Below are 21,562 nucleotides of genomic sequence, written 5' to 3'. Positions count from 1 at the left end.
GCAGAGGCGGAGCAGAGGCGCGGCGGAGGCGGCTGCGGCGGTGCGGGCGGCGGAGCGGTGCGGGGATGGCGGCGCCGCTGAGCGATGGGGAGAGGCGGAAACAGATCAGCGTGCGGGGCATCGCGGGGCTGGGCGACGTGGCGGAGGTGCGCAAGAGCTTCAACCGCCACCTCCACTTCACGCTGGTGAAGGACCGCAACGTCGCCACTCCCCGCGATTACTTCTTCGCGTTGGCGCACACGGTGCGGGACCACCTGGTGGGCCGCTGGATCCGCACCCAGCAGCACTACTACGAGCGGGACCCCAAGGTGAGCCGAGCCGAGCCGCGCCGGCCCCGTTTCTTCCGTAGGGTGAAAGCGCGGAGAGAGCGGCCGGGGAACGCGGAGCACGCGTCGGTTTGGCCGCCTCGGGTGGGTCTGAAGCTTGCGTGTGAAGCGCTCGGCGCCCGGAGCGCCCGTCCGTCGCCGTCTCGCTCGGAATGCCGGACGTCGATCCCCGTCCAAGCCTGCATCAGCAGGCAGACCCTCCCCTGCTGAGAGATATCTCTGCCCCTGCCTCAGCAGGGAAGGAGAACTGATGGCTCTCGGTGCCAAAAGCGGGGTGAGCCGGTGGCCCGGCTTGCTTATCTTCTCTCTGCTTAGAAAGCGCGAGAGCAGAGCTGGAAAATCACTAGCAGGAAGGGGGCTGGCCTGCTGCCCGGCACAGGGAGCCACGGGTGGGGGTCCTCTGTCATAGCAACTCCTGGTCAGCTTCAGTGCAGCGTGAGAAAACCCAAAGCCCGGTGCAGGCATCACCTCAGCTGAGCCGTAAAGATACGACTCAGCATCCTAGATAATTCGTGCCTGAAGTTAATTAGGGAAACACTCTTAACAAGCAACAAGATTTTTCTATAGAAGGCTGTTGGCAGGGAGATGTGCAGCAGGGAGCTGGCTAGCATCCCGTGCAAAGCTCCTTCTGACAAACAAGCTGTGGTGCGTGTTGTCCTGCACTGAGAGCCGGGTGGGGAAGGCATCCCTTCTGGGGAAAGCCTTTGGGTCTGATGATCATTTTAAGGGATTTCAGTGGAACCCTTTGGGTGCAACAGGTGATGAGTAGGGGGCTTCCTGGAGGCCAGATGGAATGTGCTGTGTGTGTCACTGTGTGTGTTGTTCTTTGCCTCCCCAGCGTATTTATTACCTGTCCCTGGAGTTCTACATGGGCCGCACCCTGCAGAACACAATGGTGAACCTGGGCTTGCAGAACGCCTGTGATGAAGCCATTTACCAGGTGAAGTCTTGGGGTACTGCAGTCCCCCATGCAGAACTGGTGAAACTTTTCCACATGGAACATCTTTCTTTCTCAGGGCTCCCCCCCAAAGGCACTTTATTTTGACTAAACAAAGAGAGGCTTGGCTCTCTGTTAGCGTTCTTCATCCTCCAAAGAAGGCCATGAGGGGACCTTATCACAGAAACGTTAGGGTTGGAAAAGACCACTAAGGTCATCACATCATCCGGTCTGACCTTGGGGTGTCTTGAGAGCTGGAATAAAACGTTCCTCAAGCCACTTTTCTTGGGCTCCACATCCAGAAGGCAGCTCCTAAGTAGCAGGAAATGCCACGGTGCCAACAGCTTTGCACCATTAGGAGGGTGGTGGCTCATCGTGGGAGGTGCTGAGAGAGGCTGGGCCAGAAAGGAGAGCTGCAGCACAAAGCCACCAAACCACAGTTCGAATGTGCAGGTACACAAGGCAGAACAGCAGGTGATTTGCTGATGGAAAAGCAAATCACCAGGGAGGAAGAAAGGGGGAGAAATTGCTTGATTTAAAATAGCATCGGATGAGTGTGAACTGGCAAAAGGACAGCCTGTGCTCAGTACCACTGAGTCAATCACAAAAGCCAGCCCATGTTTACTTAGGCTTGCAGCCATCTCTGCAGCAGGACAAGTAGCCTTTCTGACAGAACGTGAGTTTTTGGGCTTTATCTCCCAGAAGCTTTATTTCCCCTGTACCACAGACTGATTCATGTTACGCTTTCTAGTAGATGCTGGGCTCTGTCACCCTCTCAAAATGAGATGCTCCAATTGCTGATGAAATGCCCTGGCCAGCATGTTCCCTGCCAAGGGATGGGAGGGGACTCCCAGGGAGAGACCCGGTACTTTAAGTATGGAGCAGAGGCTGGTTTTATTCAGGGAGAGTCCTCACGTCCCTTGGCGAGTTATTTTGCACGTGTTGATTGTCCAGATGTGGCAGTGAAGGCTTCTCTTGCTTTAGCCTCCAAGTTGTGGAGGTCGTGATGGCCAGCTCAGGTGGGGGGTCTTGCCCTCTGAGAAGTGCTGTCACGCCTATTAAGCTGGACACAGCCACTGGGGAGGCTGGCAGCCCTTGTGTTGGAGAAGGGGAGCACCAAGAAGTGCAGGAGGTGATACAACCCCTTCCATCCATGGACTCTGGCCCAGAAGCTTGGCACCAGGTGGTCAGGATGTGGGAATGCACAGAGCCTAACAGCAGCAGCTGCAACAACAGGCTGCAGAAATGGTTGTAACCTTTCTCAAGGTGGGCTGGGTATAAGAAGAGGAGCGGTGCACGTAAGCAGGCAGTCCTTTGTGCATGGGCTGGCCACCTGCCATCCCATCTACAATTCAGAGTTCAGTAGGAGGGCCTTGCAGCTTGAAGGGCTGCCAGGAGGCAAGTGTTTTGTTTGATGTTTCTAAGGAAACTTAGTTCATGGGAAAGCGATGTTTGATGATGAGCTGAATTGTTTTCCAGTTAATTAGGGTGCCCGGGGACCAGAAGCTGAAGTTGGTGAGATGCTTTGGAAGTAAGGGAGGAAAGGGGTTGCAGAGAGAGAGCCCCATAAGGGTTAGTTTGGGATTTGTGTTTGTCCTTCTCAGAGAGCGGCCTCAGAGCGTGGGGTCTGCATACTGACATGTTCTCCTGTGCCTCTTCCCCCAACAGCTGGGTTTGGACTTGGAGGAACTGGAGGAAATTGAAGAAGATGCTGGGCTGGGAAATGGAGGCCTGGGCCGTCTGGCAGGTAAAGTGGGGAGAGGGAGCCCCACCAGGAGCACACAAGGACCAAGGGCAGCCTGAGCAGTGCCTTCCTTGTGAGGCGTCACAGCTTCAGCTCTGCTTCACCTCCTGCACCTGGGCCTGCCTGCTGCAGTGGGACAGCACACAGACCTTAGCCCGTCTGTAGCCAGTATCCAAGAGGTGCCTTTATGCCTGACATGCTGGGCTGTGGCTGAAAGGGGCCCTCTGAAGCCTTGCTCCTCACCACCCTGTAAAACCTCACACTTGGCTGAGGTACCCCAGCAGCTCTCACATAGGCAAATTGCTGCTTTAATCTGCCTGTCACAAGGGGCTGCTGGAGACGTGCTGCCTGACACAGAGGAAGCACCGGAGCTGATATTTATCAGAGCTGCCCTGGGCTGATAGCTAGGAAGGTTTGCTTTGAAAGAGACAGCATTAATTGGACAGTTGGACATGCAGCTTAGCACCAGCTGAGGGGTTCTCCGGCAGGTTCAGAAACACTCAACAGTGCTGCATTTGGGTGCACTTGGGCAGGCTGTCACACAATTGCAGGGAGCAAGGGGGAGGATCCTGCAGTGTGATCATGCCCTGCTCTTCCAGCTTGCTTCCTGGACTCCATGGCCACGCTGGGGCTGGCAGCATACGGATACGGCATCCGCTACGAGTTTGGCATCTTCAACCAGAAGATCGTCGACGGCTGGCAGGTACATCGGCCACCTGAGGTCACCCCTTCCACTTCTGTTCCCTGCTGTGCTGGTCACCTGTGGACGTGACCTGGCAAACTGCATATGCTGCCTTGGGCTGTCTGTGGCCTGCTCATTTTAGCCCTGTAGTGCCAAACAGGCAGCTGTGTCCAACCATACGTGCTGAGCCTATGGCACTGGCTATTGGACATGCCCAGTCACATTTATCCTCCACCAGACAAATGCCAGCACCTGTGAGGTCCCTCAAGACACTGGCAACAAGGGCTTAAGTGGGGCTGTCCCCTGTAGCATTAGCAATCATATCCCTGTGTGAGTGAAAGTAGGCTGAAAAGGTGCCCTGAAGGAGTTATCCCAGCTGCATTGTCTGGAAATCATTTCCATTAGGAGAGTGCACTTCTGTGCATGAAGAACCATATTTTCCTATTTTAATTTTTCTTGTTTTCCAATTTTAATAGCTCTCCAGGTCAGGCAGGGTGAGAAGTGTGAGGGTTGTGTTTTCTTCCTTCTCCGTAAAGAAGCTGTGATGTGAGGCCCTATAAATGACATGCACAAAGGAAAAAAAGAAAAAAAGGCCATCCATGCTCACAATTTGTGACCAGGAACAGCACCAACGGCCTCTAGGGTACCACATCCTGTACCATCAGACCACATGAGAAGCCCTCCAAGCACTGTTTGCCTGGATGGGTTTGACCAGTACAGCTCTGCAAAGGCAAGAGAGCCAAGAGGTTTACAGCAGCAGAGATGCCGTCATCTGCATTTCAGAAAGCCTAGCTGCCTTCCAGAGGCACGTCCATTTTGAAAGGCAGCTTATCACAGCTCTGCTTCTTCAACTGTCCACCTTGAGAGCCTTCGCTTGGAGACGGGAGCCATCACCTGAACCACGTTTGCCTCTTGCAGGTGGAGGAGGCTGATGACTGGTTACGCTACGGCAATCCCTGGGAGAAAGCCCGCCCGGAGTACATGCTGCCTGTGCACTTCTACGGCCGCGTGGAGCACAGCCCTGAGGGCGTGAAGTGGGTGGACACTCAGGTAGGATGGGCCAGGATAGCATGGGGGTGGGAAGGAAGCCTGTCCCGTGCTAACTGAGGTCAGGCTTTGCTTCTCTCCTGCTCCAGCAAAGCGTGCTCTGCTGCCTTTGCAATTTCACTTTCACTGGTTCTGACTGCAGCAGGATTGAAGGGGAAAGGGGAGGGGGGGTTCAGTCTATTCAGTCACAGCTGTACGTTCAGGACCAGTTGGGACATGCTGATCTGATCCTTGACATTTGTGCTTTTCAAGTGTGCATTACACATTAAGCAGTAGCACCAGGACATGAAAGGTTTGGGATGATTTCTCTGGTGTGTATTTGCAACAGCCATCCTTTGCATAGTAATTTCTGCTTTCACTGAGCCTTTCACTTAAGAGTCTGAGCATTCAGGAGTTTGGTTTCCAGTATTAAACACAAATCAGATCTTCCAGAGTAAATCCTTGCATCCAGTCTTGCGTGGGTTTGTGCTGGAGGAGGACTGTACCCCCGGCTGCTTGCTCAAACCCAGTGGTTCTGCAGGTGGTTCTGGTGCTGCAGCGGGTGGAGATCAGTCTCTTGGGGCAGCCATGGAGCAATCCAGCCTGTGCTCAGCTCCTGTGGTCAGAGCGAGTGTCTGTCTTTCTCATGCTGGCCTGATGAGTAGAATGCTGTCTGGAGAGGCTGTAGACAAGGTTTCGAGTCTCCAGTCTGCCCAGAGGCCTTGTTCTGTGCTGCTGTGGAGAACAAATGCTTCTCCAGACACCCACATTCCCCTGCCTCGGGTTGAGGCGGGGCAGTGTCGCAATTACAGAGGTAATGCTGTGCTTCAGGAGCCACGTGTGCTGCTGCTTCATTAATGTGTTCCAGTCTTACAGCCGAGGAAGGGAAGCTTTGAAGAGGCACAGGTTTATTAAAAGGACTGAAGAAGTTTCAGCATCTCCTCTCTGAGCGCTGCCCAGGGTGGAGGAAGAGCTTTGCCTCTGGGTGTTTTCCCCTTCCAACCCCAGCGCCAGGCAGGCGTTTGAGGGATCCCAAGCTGTGAGCTGGGGAATGCTCCTTCTGCCAAGGAAGTGAGTTTTCAACCAGTGCCACTGAAGGAACAAACGGGAAAGGCTCAAAAAGCTAAAGCTGCAGTTTTCCAAATATAGCACCGTTCAGCTAATGGGATGCGTGCCCCAGTCCCGTGGCTCACACAGGGAAGGCTTTCTGCCTGCTTCCATGTTCGGAGCTGATAATATCAGCTTTGAGAGCCTGAGCTCTTGCTGCTTTTCTCCAGAGGGAGAGCGTTGCTGATGCCAGCACAAAGAAGCAGTTCAAGGTCGAAGTGTTGATCTGCCTGGATTTTTTCTGCCTTGTGAGCACAGAGGGCTCCTGGGCAGGATTCAGGCTGTGGAGTGTATGTGGCATATTCCAGGTGCCCTGGCACTGCCCCAGCACAGGCAGAAGCACAGTGGCCAGCTGAGGATGCTTGCAGGGCTCTGGTAGATAGCTGATAGGTGCTCCAGCTGGTATGGGAAAGTCAGCAGGCTGCTTGCAACTCTCTTTTGTTTAATTGATGAGCATGTAACTCGTTTGCCAGTGAAGCTCCAAGCCTCTCTTGTTAATGCATTGCTAGTAGATTCTGGAAGTGCCCTTGATAATAAACAAGTCTGTGAAGCTCAGCAGCTGTGTTGTAGTGCAGCTGGGATCTGTAGCACAGCCAGTTGTTGTCTGTGTCCTCTGGATTCTTTCAGGAGAGGTTTTCAACCATCTTCCAAAGCCATCATCCTGCTAACCAGAAGGGATCACTGTCCTTTTGCAGGTTGTCCTTGCTATGCCATATGACACGCCAGTGCCAGGATACAAGAACAACACTGTGAACACTATGAGGCTGTGGTCTGCAAAAGCACCCAATGACTTCAACCTCCAAGAGTGTAAGTGCTGTCCTGCTTTGTCCATCTCTCCTGGCTGCCTCCAAAACTCTGAGCACACATCCATGGATCATGCAACCTCCATCCCACTTCCAGAGCCCTCAGGCACCTGCCCATCCTTCTTCCATCCCCATCATGATTGCCCCACTCTCAAAACCTGCTCTGTGTATTCCCCTGGTGATAAACCAAGTGCCAGTGTGTTCCCCATGTCACCAAATGAGTTGCAAACCCACAGCTGCCATGGAGGTTTGTTTCCATGCAGCAGAACCCTTCAGTGCTGAAGGAAAATGGCAGCACAGCCCACTTCCTTCTCCCTCATAATTATGAGTTTCCTTTGGGTCCACGTGTGACCTCTAGTGCATTTTTTCAGGCTCTAATTGTAGTGCTGAAAAGCAGATGCTGGGCAACTAACAGTTGCTGGGCTGTACAGAAATGGCATGTTTTAGATAAGACCCATCTGATTCATTCTTCCTTAAGAGCACTGAGATGTGTCCAGGCAGCCCTGACAGGAGAACCTGTGTGGGACAGAGGACCAGGGGTGATGGCTCTCGAGTCCTCATCATGTTTCCACAATTCCTGATTGGCAGTCACGAGTGGGGTTTCAGATGGGCCTTTTCTACTCTTTAGGAGTTGACTGACTGTGGTCTTTGTGCTTCTTTGCCCTGCACCATTCCTCCATGGTCCTTAAGTGAGGTGGCTGCTACATTACCTTCCTTTCTTTGCCTTCTCTGACTGCTGTCTGTCTTCAGTTTCTTCTGTCCTTCCCAGTCCATGCATCTCGAGAAAACGCGTGGAGATGCACCCTTGTCTATTTTTTCTCTCCCCTGCTCTCTAAGGGAGCTTTCACACATACATCCATTCCCATACATATTTCATTAATATCAGCCTTAATGTTCCTGTTATAAACCTCTCTACGAGAGAAGAGGGAAAGTACACTGCTGGGGACCTGCCTGTACCTACAGCTGCTGCAGTGCTGTATTTCTGTCACTGCAGTCAATGTGGGTGACTACATCGAGGCGGTGCTGGACAGAAACCTGGCAGAAAACATATCCAGAGTCCTGTACCCAAATGACAATGTGAGTAACTCTCCTGCTTCTCTTTTCTGCTGCTTGGGATTGTCCTTCCTGTAGTTTTATCACTTGAAACAAAGGTTCTGGTTTGAGAATTTTTAATGCAAATGGTTGGCTCTGTAATTCTCAATGAACAGACAGCTCTGCTGGCTCCAGAGAGTCTCTGCTGTCTGACAACATCTCGGAGCCTGGCCTTTATTGCGTAGCTGCTGTCTTCTTTCCTGCAGTCTCAAGGCAGTTGCCAAATTACGTGGTTTGCAAAAGTAAGTTGTCATTTCAGAGGAATCCATGAGAGGGCACTCGCTTCCAGCCCAGCTTAAGGGCTTTCTCGCAAGGAATAGTCCCAGGCTATGTGCACCAGATCCAAATTGAGAGCCTTCAATATCCAGTCATGGAGTAGCATCTGTGCTGGAAGAGCTCACCTGCACTTGATTCCCACGCGCTCATTTTTGTTGCCGTTTTGAAATAGACCAGCATGATGTGTGGCATGCATGGATGGCAGGCAGCTGGTGCTTCCACAGATGACACTGGCTCCAGGCTATTGCTGGGAGTCCAAAATCCTTGGTCCAAAAACCTTGTAAAGGGTCTTGCAGCAAGGAAAGGAGCTGTGCTTGGTCTGTCGGGTAGCCCCGACGTGGCAGGTTCTGATGCCCTCTGGAGGCAGCTGAGAGGCAGCATGGGTAACGTGCATTCAGCCCGACAAGATGCAGAACATGTAAGGGAAGCTCATCAGATGGGAGCATCCCCAAGGGTTGGGCTGCCAACTAGGGATAGCAGCTGCAGTGCTGATGTTGTGCATCCCCCTGCATCAGTTCTTTGAAGGCAAGGAGCTGCGGCTGAAACAGGAGTACTTTGTGGTGGCTGCAACGCTGCAAGACATCATCCGACGCTTTAAGTCCTCCAAATTTGGCTGTCAAGACCCTGTGAGAACAAGCTTTGAAACCTTCCCGGACAAGGTGAGTGTGGGGCAGAGAGGGCCCAGCCAGACCTTCATGTTGTGAGGGAGGGCTCAAGACCAGGTGGGAGCAGGTGTATGGTTTGGGCTGGAACACGGAAATGATCTCTGGGCCCATTTTCCCAGGGTTGGGGGAAAAAAGGGTACAATTTGGAGCCAAGCTTGCCAAGATTGAGTCGCTCCAATTTTGGGAGCTCTGTTTGTTTCTGGGATGTGAGTGGGGTGGGTCCGTGAGCCCTAAGAAGAGATTCACCCCCAGCCTGAGCCCATAGTGCTGTGCTGGGGCACAATCAGAGCCCTGGCGCTGCCAGATCTGAGCCCAGTAAGTCTGTGTTGCAGGTGGCTATACAGCTAAATGACACCCACCCTGCCCTGTCCATCCCAGAGCTCATGCGGATCCTGGTGGATGTGGAGAAGGTGGACTGGGACAAGGTAAGCAGAGCTGCAAGGCACGTAACATCCTCATCAGGACTGAGAGCTGCTGTCCTGTCCTTACATGGGGCTTTCTTCCCCTGTTGTCCTGGCACATGCACGTTAACTGCTGTCTATACGCAGGCCTGGGAGATCACCCAACAGACCTGTGCATACACCAACCACACCGTGCTGCCTGAGGCCCTGGAGCGCTGGCCGGTCTCCATGTTTGAAAAGCTGCTGCCACGTCACCTGGAGATCATCTATGCACTCAACCAAATGCACCTGGATGTAAGAGACTGGGCTGGCTGTGGGCTGTGGAACGTTCCAGCCTCTACAGCTGGGTCGCTGATGCCCCTGTCTCTGCCTGCCTGCAGCGTGTGGCAGCTCTCTACCCAGGGGACATTGACCGTCTCCGAAGGATGTCGGTGATCGAGGAAGGAGACTGCAAGCGTATCAACATGGCACACCTCTGTGTGATCGGCTCTCACGCTGTTAATGGTGTGGCCCGCATCCACTCTGACATCGTGAAGAATACAGTGTGAGTTGGAGGGCACCCACAGACCTCCCCTTTCCTCTCTCTGAGCTCTGCCTGCAAGTGTGGGGTTCTGGCTGGGGCAAATTGGTGTAAAGGCCTGCTTTGGTTGTGTGATGGGCAGGGCATCTTGTTAGAGTGCGTATGAGATATAACTCATCTCCCTTCAGAGCTGATAAAGCCCTTAACAGCTGAGGAAGGGGCAGCACGGAGAGTTCGTGGTGGTATAGAGATCAGCAGACACTGCCCTGAGCCAGCAGCACATGCAGGGGAGCAGCTGAAGCTCTTAGGGGTGGGCAGTGGTTCAGTGCGGCCCCTGCTCCCTGCTGTTCCAGGTTCAAGGATTTCTATGAGCTGGAGCCGGAGAAGTTTCAGAACAAGACAAACGGGATCACACCACGGCGCTGGCTCCTGCTGTGCAACCCGGGGCTGGCCGACGTCATCGCTGAGGTGAGGCACGAGCATCTGCTGGGACCCCGGCTGTTCACTTCTGTGCACCTCCTTGTGTAGGCTGTGCTATACAGAAACTTGCATTTGGCTTCCTTCCTTCACAGTTGCTGCAGTTAAGCTGTCAGGCAGCATCACTGGGGATGTGGGGTGTCCACGGGGAAGTGGGGTGTCCACGGCAGCTTTAAGCTTCATAGACTCAAAGGAGTTTTCTCAGAGCTCCAGCTTCACTGTTGTCTCCCTGCCCCTGCACACTGAAACAAGTAATAGCTAAAAAGACTTCCTCCGATTGAATGCATTTTTGTGTCCTGCCCATCACTTTCCCCAGCTGCCAGGAGGCCATGTGCACATACTCTTCTTCTGAAGCTCTTTGAGAAGGACTGGGTTGGGTTTTTTGCAAGTGCTTTTTTCCCCGGTGCCCTTGAGCTCCCTGGTGATGCAGGGAAGTCAACTTGGTGTACAAAACTAGTTGTTCCCTTTTTCTTGTCCAGAGCGTCTCCTCTTCCCTGTGGCATCTCTGCTGGGGAAGCATGGTTGTGGACAAGGTGAGTTGTCTTACAGGTGGGACATCCCTCTCTTGCTTTGTTCCTTAGAAAATTGGGGAGGACTTTGTCACAGATCTGAGCCAGCTGAAGAAGCTCCTGGATTTCATTGACAACGAGACATTCATCAGGGATGTGGCAAAAGTCAAGCAGGTAATGGGGTGAGAGGGGAAGAAGGGTAAAGGCAGCATGCCTTTACTAATTGCTTCTGGTGCCTGGGGGCCCGTGCCTGCTCCTCATTCCATTTTCTTGCCAGGAGAACAAGTTGAAGTTCTCAGCCTACTTGGAGGAGCACTACAAGGTCAAAATCAACCCTTCGTCCATGTTCGATATTCAGGTCAAGCGAATCCATGAGTACAAGCGGCAGCTGCTGAACTGCCTGCATGCCATCACTCTCTACAACCGTAAGTCCTGCTTGGGCTGCCAGTCAAGGCAGGTCCCACACCAGCCCCTCACTGCCAGCGTTCCTGTGTACCTGTATGTCACCTAAACAGGAAGGGGAATGGCTATTTATGAGGATGGATGGTGATAGGACAAGGGGGAATGGTCTTAAACTGAGATGGGAGGTTTAGGTTAGATATGAGGAGGAAGTTTTTCACCCAGAGGGTGGTGAGGCACTGGAACAGGCTGCCCAAGGAGGCTGTGGATGCCCCATCCCTGCAGGCATTCAAGGCCAGGCTGGATGTGGCTCTGGGCAGCCTGGGCTGCTGGTTGGTGACCTGCACACAGCAGGGGGTTGGAACTGGATGAGCATTGTGGGCCTTTGCAACCCAGACCATTCTGTGATTCTATGACTTCTGAGCCTGGCCATGCCCTTCTGTCACGAGGGGCTTCTCCAGCAGGAGGACAGTGCAGAGCTCTGAGGAAAAGCTCACAGCCCACTTCTCCAGCATAGTAGGGTCCCAGGGCTTGGGTAACCCCTACACCTGTAGTGCAAGTGTTAGGACTGACCTGGTGCAAGTTAAAACCCCGCTTCCAGGCGTATGCTTCATCCCTCTGCCCATTCACAAGGGGAAACAAATCACCACAGCTCTGATTGTGCTCTCAGATAGTTTTCCCAGCAGTGTTTTGGCAGAACTCTGGTTGGAACTTCGGGGTGGGTTTGCTGGGCCCACGTGCTATGGGTTGGGATCCCACCCTCGATGCAAGCAACAAGCTCTGCCCCGTTTATCTTCACATCCACTGTGTTATGCCCTGCTCTTTCAGGCATCAGAAGTGACCCTTCCAAATCCTTTGTGCCTAGGACCATCATGATTGGAGGAAAGGTAAAAAATATTCTCCAGTCTCAGTGCACATGTGGCTCAGCAGGGATGTGGGGAAGGTGCCACCCCCTTCTGGGGCTTTTGTTGCACCCACTGTGGCTTAATCAGCTGCTGGTTAATCAGGGTTGTGCTGCTGGGCTCATCCAAAAACACTGTCACAAAATAACTGAGCTGAATGGGGGGTCCTGTCACCCTCTCCCTGCGGTTCAGGACTTCTCCCAGTAGGCTGTGTTTGCTGATCCATGTGGACAGCAGAGGTGAGGCCACAGTGATGCCCTGCACTAGCAGCTCTCACGCTGTGCCTTCCTTTAAAAAACTTTGCCCTTTCTGGGCTGCTCTTCTTCAGGCAGCTCCTGGCTACCACATGGCCAAGATGATCATTAAGCTCATCACATCCATCGGTGAGGTCGTCAACAACGATCCCTATGTGGGGGACAAGCTCAAGGTCATCTTCCTGGAGAACTACCGGGTATCCCTGGCTGAGAAGGGTAAGTCCTGGTCCCATGGAAGCAAGTGCTGGGAGCCGGGCACGTCCAGCAGTCACATGGGGTTGTGGCAGGGCTGGGCCTTTGTGTCTGGTTCTGGGCTGTGGGCTGAGCGTGGGAGGTCAGCAGGCTTGCTAGCAAATGCAGTCCTGCTGTCCAGGGCCCGGGCCGTGGGAGCTGCAGCGTGCCGAGGCCTATCTGCCACCTCTCTTGCTCCCGGCAGTGATCCCGGCAGCAGACCTCTCCCAGCAGATCTCCACAGCCGGCACAGAGGCCTCGGGCACCGGCAACATGAAGTTCATGCTGAACGGGGCCCTCACCATCGGCACCATGGATGGGGCCAACGTGGAGATGGCTGAGGAGGCAGGCGAAGAAAACCTCTTCATCTTTGGCATGCGGGTGGAGGAAGTGGAAGCCTTGGATCGCCGAGGGTTAGTGCCAGGGAGGGTGAAACATGTGCCAGGGAGGGTGAAACATGTGCCAGGGCCTGTCCCAGTGCTACGCTTTGGCCAGGAGCCCTCCGCCCTGGGCTGGGCTGTGACTGTTCTGACAAGGGTGCAGTCCAGGATGGCTCGACCAAAGCGCAGTGACTGTGAATAGGACACAAGCCTGGGCACAGAGTGCTTCTGGCAGCACAGCTGGTCTCGGAGGCACTGTCCTTACCTGCCCTAGACACAGGGCGAGGCACCGGTCAATACAGCCTGTCTCTGCCTCCTCCACATGCAGGTACAACGCACGGGAGTACTACGACCGCATCCCGGAGCTGCGGCAGGCTATCGATCAGATCAGCAGTGGGTTTTTCTCCCCAAGAGATCCTGGTTGCTTCAGAGATGTTGTCAACATGCTCATGCACCACGACAGGTGAGTCCTGGCAAGCATCCCACCCCCCTTGGTGCCTGCTCTTAGCCTGCCCAGCTCTCCTTCCTAGGAGCGATGTCTGTGTTGCCCAGACCCGGAACCCTTCAGCAGGCAAGCTCTAGCCTTGCTCTCTTGTGCTTTGGGTTTCAGGTTTAAGGTGTTTGCCGACTACGAAGCGTACATTAAATGCCAAGGCCAAGTGGATCAGCTGTTCATGGTAAGAGCTGTCCCCAGTCAAGGTGAAGCTGGGGGTCACAGCCATGGCAGGGCAGGGAGGAGTTGAGGGAGCTGGACGGAGCGTGCCCCTTCTTACCCCAGCCAGCGCTGCTGTGGTGTGGGGCAGGGTGAGGCGGGTTTTGACATGACAGCAGCTCCTATCACTGCGATTAAACCAGCGAAGGGTGCTTGGCCGGCACCCTGTGAGGCTGAGCTGCCCCGGAGCTGCACGGGAAACTGACTGCTGCCGTTGCCTCTCCTCTTCCCAGGACCCCCGGGAGTGGACTAGGAAAGTGATCAGGAACATTGCATGCTCGGGCAAGTTCTCCAGCGACAGAACCATCACAGAGTACGCCCGGGAGATCTGGGGCGTGGAGCCATCTGCCACAAAAATCCCCCCACCCAACATGCCCCGGGATTGACGCAAGCACAGAGGGAAACAGAGGGGGATGTGTTCCCAGCCTGGGAGGCCTGAGCTGCTTTTCACCGCCAGCCAGACGGGCTTGGCTCTGCAGAACCAAGGCCTTTCCCTCAGCAGGGTAGTAGGATGCCCTGAGGAGGAGCCCTGACTGAGCAACAGGAGCTGGGAGAGAGAATGGACCCTGTGTTTGCACCCATGTATCCAGCCTGCACGTGCTGCATATTGCTTCTAGTGAGACAACCACAGATAAGTCTTCCACAACTGTGTTCCACGCTTAACAAGGGATTTCCAGTTCAATCCTTGCAGTCCCTCTGCATGGAGCCTTGCTTGGCCTCCTCGCAGCGTGGGGTATCTTGTATTCTCCTCCAGAGGCTGTGCCAGCCCAAAAGCAACCAGAGAGGGAGGCTGCTGCCTGCCCTTCCAGTCACCTCTTGCCCCCATAATGCCTTGAGAAAGTGGGGTTCAGTGTTCCAGCAGCTGCCTCCAGTGTGGCTGCTGATTCTGTACAGCCTGGTCCAAAAGGAGACGGATCAGCGCTTGGGATCACAGAGCTTGCTGTAGCCTCCTCCTGCACCTATTAACTGAAAGCCCCGTAGCCAAACCACTTCAGGGATTTATTTTTTTTAAATGTGTTTTTATTTTTTAGCATCCATGTGTGCATGGAACAGGTTCTACTTGTCACTGCCAGCTGGGCAGTTGACCCTGCAGCGCCCTTAGGCTCCCAGCAGGGCTCTGGGCTCTCCTGGTACTTCTGCCCAAGTGGTGCAAACGTTATTACAGCTCTTGTGTCCCTCCACTGCTGGGTGATGCTGGTCGGTGGTGCTGGGGTCAGTTTAACACCTGTAGTGCAATGTAGTGCACCCATACTCCTGTGTGACACCAACTCATTAAAATGACCAAAATACCTGCTGGTTTGACTTGGGGCTGATGTGTAAGTAAACAGGCTTGGAGTTTCAGGTTGTAACGGGACAATGCCATGACACTCGAAGCCAGGCTGGGACAGGGTACCAGAGCCCTTTCCATGCCCTGGGATGGGGATTAGGTCTTTGGTTTGGCCTACAACTGGCACATAGCTTGAAATTCTGGGAGCAGATCATGCTTTCCCCATTCTGAGGGGAAACAGAGGCTCAGTTTCACACTTAGAGCTGGCAGCAGCACTGCAGTGAAGACTCACCCAGTCCCAACTCACCCCCCACCCCTCAGCTCCCCTCCCACAGCCCTACTGCAGCACAGCAGGAAAAGAAATAAAATCCCCCAAAATCACCAGGTGAAACAGGCTGCTGAAACGATCAGCAATCAATGCCTTTATTAAAACTACACCACTTTGAGATAAACATTTCAGTTCTAATTTCCAAGCTTATCACTGGCCTCTGAAAAAGAATGGAGGTGCTGGGATCACCAACATCCACAGTTCCTGTGCTGCCCCAGGGCAGGAGGCAGCCCAAGCCCACTGCCAGCAGCAGCATTAGCTGGAATGTACAGGTGCCTCTCTACAGAGCCAAGTAAGTGTTTCTCTTCTTGTCAGTGCAATAAATACAAGTGCATTAAACATAATTTAAGTGGCACAGTTAGCTTATGAGTATCATGGGTCAGAAACTTCAGGAATAACCACGTTAGTGCAGAAGAATCTCAGTACAAGAACAAGCTACTGTCTGCTGTGCAAGTAGTATGAGCCTGCAGGTCTAACCTGGATGCATGCCGAGCAGTTTCTACTATGCTGTACACCCCTGAATGGACCCTTTCTGGCAGCACCATCTGCTTCTGAGCACTAGTGTCTAACCTACAGCACCTGGAATTGGCTGTAGCCTGACAGGGAGCCAGCAGGACACTGCCAAGACTGCAGAAGACCCTCTCTCCTCTCCCTGCAGAGCTCAACAGCAGCATAAAAGAGGCCTGCTGTAGCCCGAAGCAGTGATAGGACATCCCCAGGATGTACCTCCATGGAAGAGGGCTCATTTCCACTTCTCTTTCCACCCACAGCACTGAGGTGAGCTGAGAAAGCAGCTGCTGGAATGGCGTGTGGTGCCCAGGATGTAGAAGGGAGGTGGAGGGAGAGATGGGAAGGAACCCAGCCTTGTTTTTGCATGGAGAGCTATGTATCACTGCCTGCTCTTAACTACAGGGGAACAGCATAGCCACAGATCCTGCAAAACTTGATCTAAGGAATTAAAAAGTAAATAAGAGAAAATAAAAAAGCCCTTCCCCCCCAAGAAAGCACACAGCTGTCCAGGTATGTACGAGGAACACGGAACACATCCACTCCCACACCCTGGGCCCATGCTCCTGGAAGAGGAAAGTCAGGCAAAATAACCTCATGCTTTCCAGTTTAATGCCCAAAGCTTGTAATTTATCTACAGCAACCACTTCAATCCTATTAAAAAGTGCATGTGAAAAAGGGGAGGAGCTCCACTGAGGATAATAGAGATGGGAGCAGAAAGGTTCAGGGAAAAAAAAAAAGCATACAGAGAAGATAAAAGGGCATTCATCATTTCCATTAAAGAGATGTTTAAAAAGAGGAAAAAAAAAAAGCTTTCACTTTATTTCCAAAATGTGTGCAATTAGCCCAACACTTGCAACACACTGTGACTCAAGAGCTGAACAAAAATACCTCTCACCACCTGGATCTTTAGTGGATTTGTAATTACAGCTACTTAGCAAGAAGGGAAGGCAAAACATGTATTTCCTAGAAAGAAAACACCTCAAACTCAAGCAAGACAGCTGTGGTATGGAGACACTGCAAAAGCCATTTGCCAACAGAAAAAGTCTCTACATGATCCGAAAACCAGCAGCAGTGTTTGAAAGTGAAAGAAACACCCTTGGTCATGACACACATCCAAGGTCTGTCTGTCCTCAGCAGTACCACTCTGGACTGGCCAGGCTCTGTTGTGCTTACTTGTTCACTGTTTGGTACCAGCTCCTGGGTCGTCGTCGCCCCTCCGTCCACGTCAAAAGAAGAAGCCAAGCCCATCCTCCTCCTACCATCACAGGCGCTGATGTCAGGAGCTGGAGCTGCCAAGGGTACGCATCAGGACCAGAGTGGGAACTCCTGATCTCCTCTATTGCCAGGGATGGAAGGATGGCAGACTGGCCCACAGGGAGAGGGGAGGAAAATGAGGAGAGAGGAAGAAAAGAAAGGAAACCTCTGCGCTGCCAAGCAGCCATTCTTCAGTGATGATGCTCTTGTTCAGGTATTCCCAGGAATTCCCTAGGAAAAGAAACAACACGGCAGTGATTCTCAGCTCTCCTTCACTCTGGGGGATGCTGCAGCCCACAGACCTTCCATTTCCCTGACGAATAGTAGGGCTCAAGCACTCGCAGCTACAGAAAACAGCAGCGAGCTTTGCTTTCACACATCAGTGGCTCCCACTAGGAGAGGTGAATGTTTGCTCTGCAAACAGCCCCTGCAGCAGAGATAAGACACGGGACAGAACTCTCAGCTTTCTGTGGTTCCCCTCCCACAGGGAGTTTTAACTTTGCAGAGAGACTGAGAACTCTGCCTTTGTGCTCAGCCAGCACCAGCCTCTCAGCCACTCTGGAGGACAAAAGGGCTTTCAGAAGAGCTGCCCAACACGAGCACCTGCTGCGCATCCCTCACAGGGCACGCATCCCTCACAGGGCACGCATCCCAGCGCTGATCCAGAGCCCAAGGCACCTCTGCCCTCCCCCCCACTGCCAGAAGAGACCCCGCAGGCCGGGCAGTTACCGCAGTATTCGAGGCAGCTCTGGGCTCCTGTAGATGTACTTGTGCCGGTAGCCGAGGTCTGTGTGGAACGGGACAAACTGCACCTTGTAGTCTCGGAAACTCCGCGACGTCGCAGCAATGTTGTAAAGCTGAGCCCGAGGGGAAGCAGGTCAGGGACACGTGTTGGCCTAAAGCTGCCACCCACCCCAAGGTAGCCACCTCTTCAGGGTTCCATTACAGGCCCTGGCTTGACCAGCTCTGCCAGTTCTGGCTTGGCTTCACTATTGATTTACCACCTCCAGCACCACGAAACCTGCAGGCTACATATTTCTGTGCCTATCCTGCCTGCCTGGCTATACAAGCTCCTCTGTGTCGTTCTGTCCACACTGGTCCCTTCCACAGCATCACCACACACATACCTTCTTTCCCAGATGAAACGGTACCACCGGGTCATCCTCAGCATGAAGGATGAGCAGGGAGCAGGAAATGTACTTCACACTGTAAAGCAGATGACGGCGTCACAAGAGCTCAGGCAATCAGAAGCAAGCAGACTGGACATTTTCTTCCCTACCCTTCTACCACAAAGAGCCCCCTGCTGCTGTCAGACAAAGTCAGTTAAAAATAGAGCATGCAACCACCTGCAAGGCTTCAGGACAGCACAGTGCTAGGAAGCACGGGCTGACCCTCAGCAGGCTCCTGGCACTCTTTAACACCAACACTCTTGGATCTGCAAGGAAACTGCAGTGGCAAATGTGTTCTGTGGGTCATTATCCTCAGTTCAAATCTTGACAGTGCTGTGATATGGGCACCATTAATGTAATCTACAGAAAGCTTACTAGTAAAAGGCAACCTTGGATAAGGTATTTGCTGCTCAGACCAAAGCGGCTGTCTCCTCTGCAAAGCACCATTCCCAAGGTCTGGTTGGTTTCAGTACTGGAAACCCAACTCCTAAATGCTCAGGCTCTTAAATGAAAGGCTCAGTGAAAGCAGAAATTACTATGCAAAGGATGGCTGATGCAAATGCCCATCAGAGAAAGCATCCCAAACCTTTAATGTTCTGATACTACTGCTTAATGCGCTCTTGAAAAGCATAAATCACAAGGATCAAATCAGCATGTCCCTGGGTAGTCTCTGTGCTCTTTTTCGCATCTCTCCTCATTAAGACCAATTAAAAAGAAAGCTCCATAGTGCATTCATGCCTGGAAGAGCAACTGAAATCCCTTCAGCAAGTACAATGCTTGGACAAAAAAAAGAGCAGAGCGCACTCTGCTCCCTGATGCTTGTCCTGGCTCACTGCAGCATCAGCTGAAACCCCTGCAAACAGGAGATGCACTCACTTCTCATCATTTGCAAATTTAATTCCACTTGTCGTGATGGGGTCAAGGAAGAACCAGTCAAACCCTGGGAAGTATCTGTATATCTGAAAGGGAAAGTTTGCATTAGTGGGAGGCAGCAGCCATACAGACAGTAACAGAGCATGCCACTGCCATCCCTGTAACATCTCTGCTGTTGGCTGTGTTCTCAGCAATAAGAGCGTGTTTCTAGTAGCACCATTTTCTCCCTCCTGTTTCAGGCTTGTGTTATGAGCCTGCTCAGGAGCCAGCTCTCTGGGTGCTCGCATGGTCAGGGTCTCAAGGCATCGAGGTGCTGCTGGAAAGTCTTCCTGCAAGGGAGCTTTCATCACCAGCCCAGCCACATCCAACACCCACCCTGCATGTCTGCTCAGTTCTGAGCCTGCTTGCAGCCAGGCTGGGTGGGAGAGATGGCCACATCAAGCTGAGCTCACATGGGGGTCTGGGCAAGTTAAAGGGGCTGCACTGCAAGGGCTGAGGCCAGGGAAGCCCAGCATTGCCATCGCTTTGCTCACAGCCCACAGACTGTCCTCTCACAACAGAGAACATTCAGCACAGGGGGGGCTGTCCGCTGCTGAGGGTAAAGCTGATTCTTCCTCTCCCTGCATTTACTGCTCTCTCTGATCCCAATTTATTTTCTTCTACCAGACTCCACAGATGACTGGTGGTGCTTATTGCACTGGTCTTCTTAGGAGCTGCCTTAAGCACGAGCCTTTACAAGTGCCAGGAGTAACCATCCCTGCTGCCTCACGGAGCGAGCAGTCAGCTCCGTCACTTTGGAAGGCTAACTTCTAGGCACACAATTACACACCACTGTTGTGAGAAGCACTGTGTACTTGCCACAGAAAAGGGATGACTTCGTGCCTCCTCCCGTATGTTGGTGAATGGAGATTCCAGGATCAGGGCTTCAGGGGGCGTTTCTGAAAAGCCAAAGGCAATGTGCTGAAGTGCAGCAGCCAAGGCCTGTGCCATGGGCAGCACCTGTGCTGGATGAAGAGCCCCCCAGACTTACCTCTCTCACAAAGGCGCCTCACTAGGTTTGTTGCGACCCTGGAAAGAAGAACAGTGAGTGTTAATCTGGCACAGACTCTTCGCAAAGCACCGGGCTCTGACCTACAGACTGTATGGGACGTGCAGGGAAGAGGGGGAGGCAGCAATGTGGGCAGAGGTGTACGAAGTAGCTCCCAAGGTGACACTGCAATGAGTTACAGCTGGGTCAAAGCTGCAAGGTCTCCTCCATGCAACCCTGTGGGATGGAGACATTTCCAAAGCAGCCTCAAATGATTTCATCTGGACACAGCCTGAAGTAACTCTCGTGTTTGCCTCCTGTTCCTCACAAAATCAAGGGGTCAACAGTCTATGGTTCCTACTGAACATCATCAGCCTCCAGAGGATGATCAGCAGAGAAAACTGAGAAAGCAGGAAAGGCAGCTTAACATGCATGGAGAGGCACTTTGGGTTGCAGACTTCTCACTGTTCATACTTCCCTATGCCAGGCACAACCATGTAAATTGCAGATGGGCAACAGCATAACCATGCAGGCATCTACACAAGCATTGATTACAAACAGTACGTTTGTAATAGGATAGGAGAGAACATGTTGTAAGAGAAAATAGCATGCACACGTGCTGGTCTTTCAGAATGTCAAATAAGTGTTTTGCTTTGAAAGACAAATGCAAACAGAGGTTTACCACAGGAAGACATCAGTGCTGTCCCACTTTCTTTCCCCGTAATCAAACAGAATCTTATTCTAAGTGTCTGCTTTCCAGACTCCCTCTGGGCAATGAAAGTTCAAGATCAATTCCTGCACAGTCATTTACTGTAGCCCTTCTCACTCTGCAGAGTGAACAGAGGAAGCTCCTCTGCAGCAATTACGCCTCAGACTCCAAGCCAAGCCAGCCTAGGGATTATGGCAAACAGCACCTTCAGCCAAGGTCAGTGTCACTGTTTTTCAGAAGATGCGAAGTCCCACTGCGATTAGATGCTTACCCTGTGCCCAAGGAGTGCCCCCATATATAGACAGGGTTGTCTCCACTTCTTGCTTTTATCCAGTCAAAGACATGAAGGGCATCGTAGGTCATTCCCCTCTCCGACGGGCTGCCTACTGAATCACCCCAGCCTGAAACACAAGGTGTCCCTGTTCAGAAAGGCATGGATGGCACCACAAAGCCAGCCAGCTCTTCCCACACAGCTCACCTGCAAAGGTGTGCAGCACAGACAGATTCTGCTTAGCTCACTGTGCTCCTCTACAATTTGGGTTAAAAGCCCTGACTGATCAGCAGTCACTGAAAGAAAGTAATTGCTGTAACTGCTGGCTGCCATGCAGTTTTTAACAGCTTGGTCAATAACAAAATCAAGAGCTGGATCTCAGACAGTGCCACACTGTGTTCTTGCAGCTCCCCATCAGTATAACCCAGCTCCCAAACCTTAGCTGCCTTTGCACATAACCAACTTGGAAGTGCAATCTCTGGTAAAGAACTGGATCCTTATGATCTAAACACAGGCATGTTTCACAAAGCTGCTGAGACGTCAGCTTGTCCATGCTGTTCAATCAATGCCCTGCAGCAATTTTCCACTCTCCTGATAGCCTTGGCTCTGTCCCTATTACAGCACATCTACAAATCCTCTGCTGAGCAGGAAACGTGCCACATCCCTTTTGATACCTAATAAGCAGCCAGGGAAGCAGCTGCCAGGAGGATG

The 21,562-nt window shown here is 52.6% G+C and overlaps 2 protein-coding genes across 2 annotated transcripts in view; one reads left to right on the top strand and one right to left on the bottom strand.

The window, feature by feature from the left end:
• The first annotated feature begins 34 nt into the window (after window positions 1–34).
• LOC128089618 (glycogen phosphorylase, brain form) lies at window positions 35–14,732 on the top strand. The gene is made up of 20 exons (XM_052701249.1): window positions 35–308; window positions 1,165–1,266; window positions 2,932–3,010; window positions 3,607–3,710; window positions 4,608–4,739; window positions 6,518–6,629; window positions 7,620–7,702; window positions 8,509–8,652; window positions 8,991–9,083; window positions 9,207–9,353; window positions 9,440–9,603; window positions 9,933–10,047; window positions 10,638–10,739; window positions 10,843–10,990; window positions 11,793–11,851; window positions 12,195–12,336; window positions 12,557–12,764; window positions 13,060–13,194; window positions 13,342–13,408; window positions 13,677–14,732. Exons 1-20 carry the CDS (start codon window positions 66–68, stop codon window positions 13,827–13,829), a joined length of 2,532 nt encoding a protein of 843 aa, XP_052557209.1. The 5' UTR covers window positions 35–65; the 3' UTR covers window positions 13,830–14,732.
• Window positions 14,733–15,096: 364 nt separating this feature from the next.
• The window catches only part of LOC128089752 (lysophosphatidylserine lipase ABHD12), a 32,538-nt gene continuing 26,072 nt past the window's right edge, over window positions 15,097–21,562 (bottom strand). The window contains exons 7-13 of the mRNA XM_052701473.1: window positions 20,852–20,981; window positions 19,875–19,912; window positions 19,703–19,782; window positions 18,848–18,930; window positions 17,930–18,008; window positions 17,532–17,659; window positions 15,097–17,033 (exon numbers count right to left, since the gene is read on the bottom strand). Of these exons, the coding sequence (XP_052557433.1) occupies window positions 16,994–17,033; window positions 17,532–17,659; window positions 17,930–18,008; window positions 18,848–18,930; window positions 19,703–19,782; window positions 19,875–19,912; window positions 20,852–20,981 (578 nt within the window). The 3' untranslated portion in view covers window positions 15,097–16,993. The remainder of the gene's footprint in view (window positions 17,034–17,531; window positions 17,660–17,929; window positions 18,009–18,847; window positions 18,931–19,702; window positions 19,783–19,874; window positions 19,913–20,851; window positions 20,982–21,562) is intronic.

The sequence above is a fragment of the Tympanuchus pallidicinctus genome, unplaced genomic scaffold (genome assembly GCF_026119805.1).
Source record: "Tympanuchus pallidicinctus isolate F22 unplaced genomic scaffold, pur_lepc_1.0 scaffold1, whole genome shotgun sequence".
In the NCBI taxonomy this organism is placed as follows: domain Eukaryota; kingdom Metazoa; phylum Chordata; class Aves; order Galliformes; family Phasianidae; genus Tympanuchus; species Tympanuchus pallidicinctus.
The sequence above is the reverse complement of the archived record's forward strand: the minus strand, read 5'-3'. Positions and strand labels throughout refer to the sequence as shown.

What these genes read in the sequence shown, in the direction of transcription:
- LOC128089618 (XM_052701249.1), top strand. Translation starts at nt 66, where the DNA reads ATGGCGGCGCCGCTGAGCGATGGGGAGAGGCGGAAACAGATCAGCGTG. An exon ending in AGGCCTGGGCCGTCTGGCAG is followed by an intron (nt 3,011 to 3,606) that starts GTAAAGTGGGGA and finishes CTGCTCTTCCAG; the next exon opens with CTTGCTTCCTGGACTCCATG. An exon ending in TGCCATCACTCTCTACAACC is followed by an intron (nt 10,991 to 11,792) that starts GTAAGTCCTGCT and finishes CTGCTCTTTCAG; the next exon opens with GCATCAGAAGTGACCCTTCC.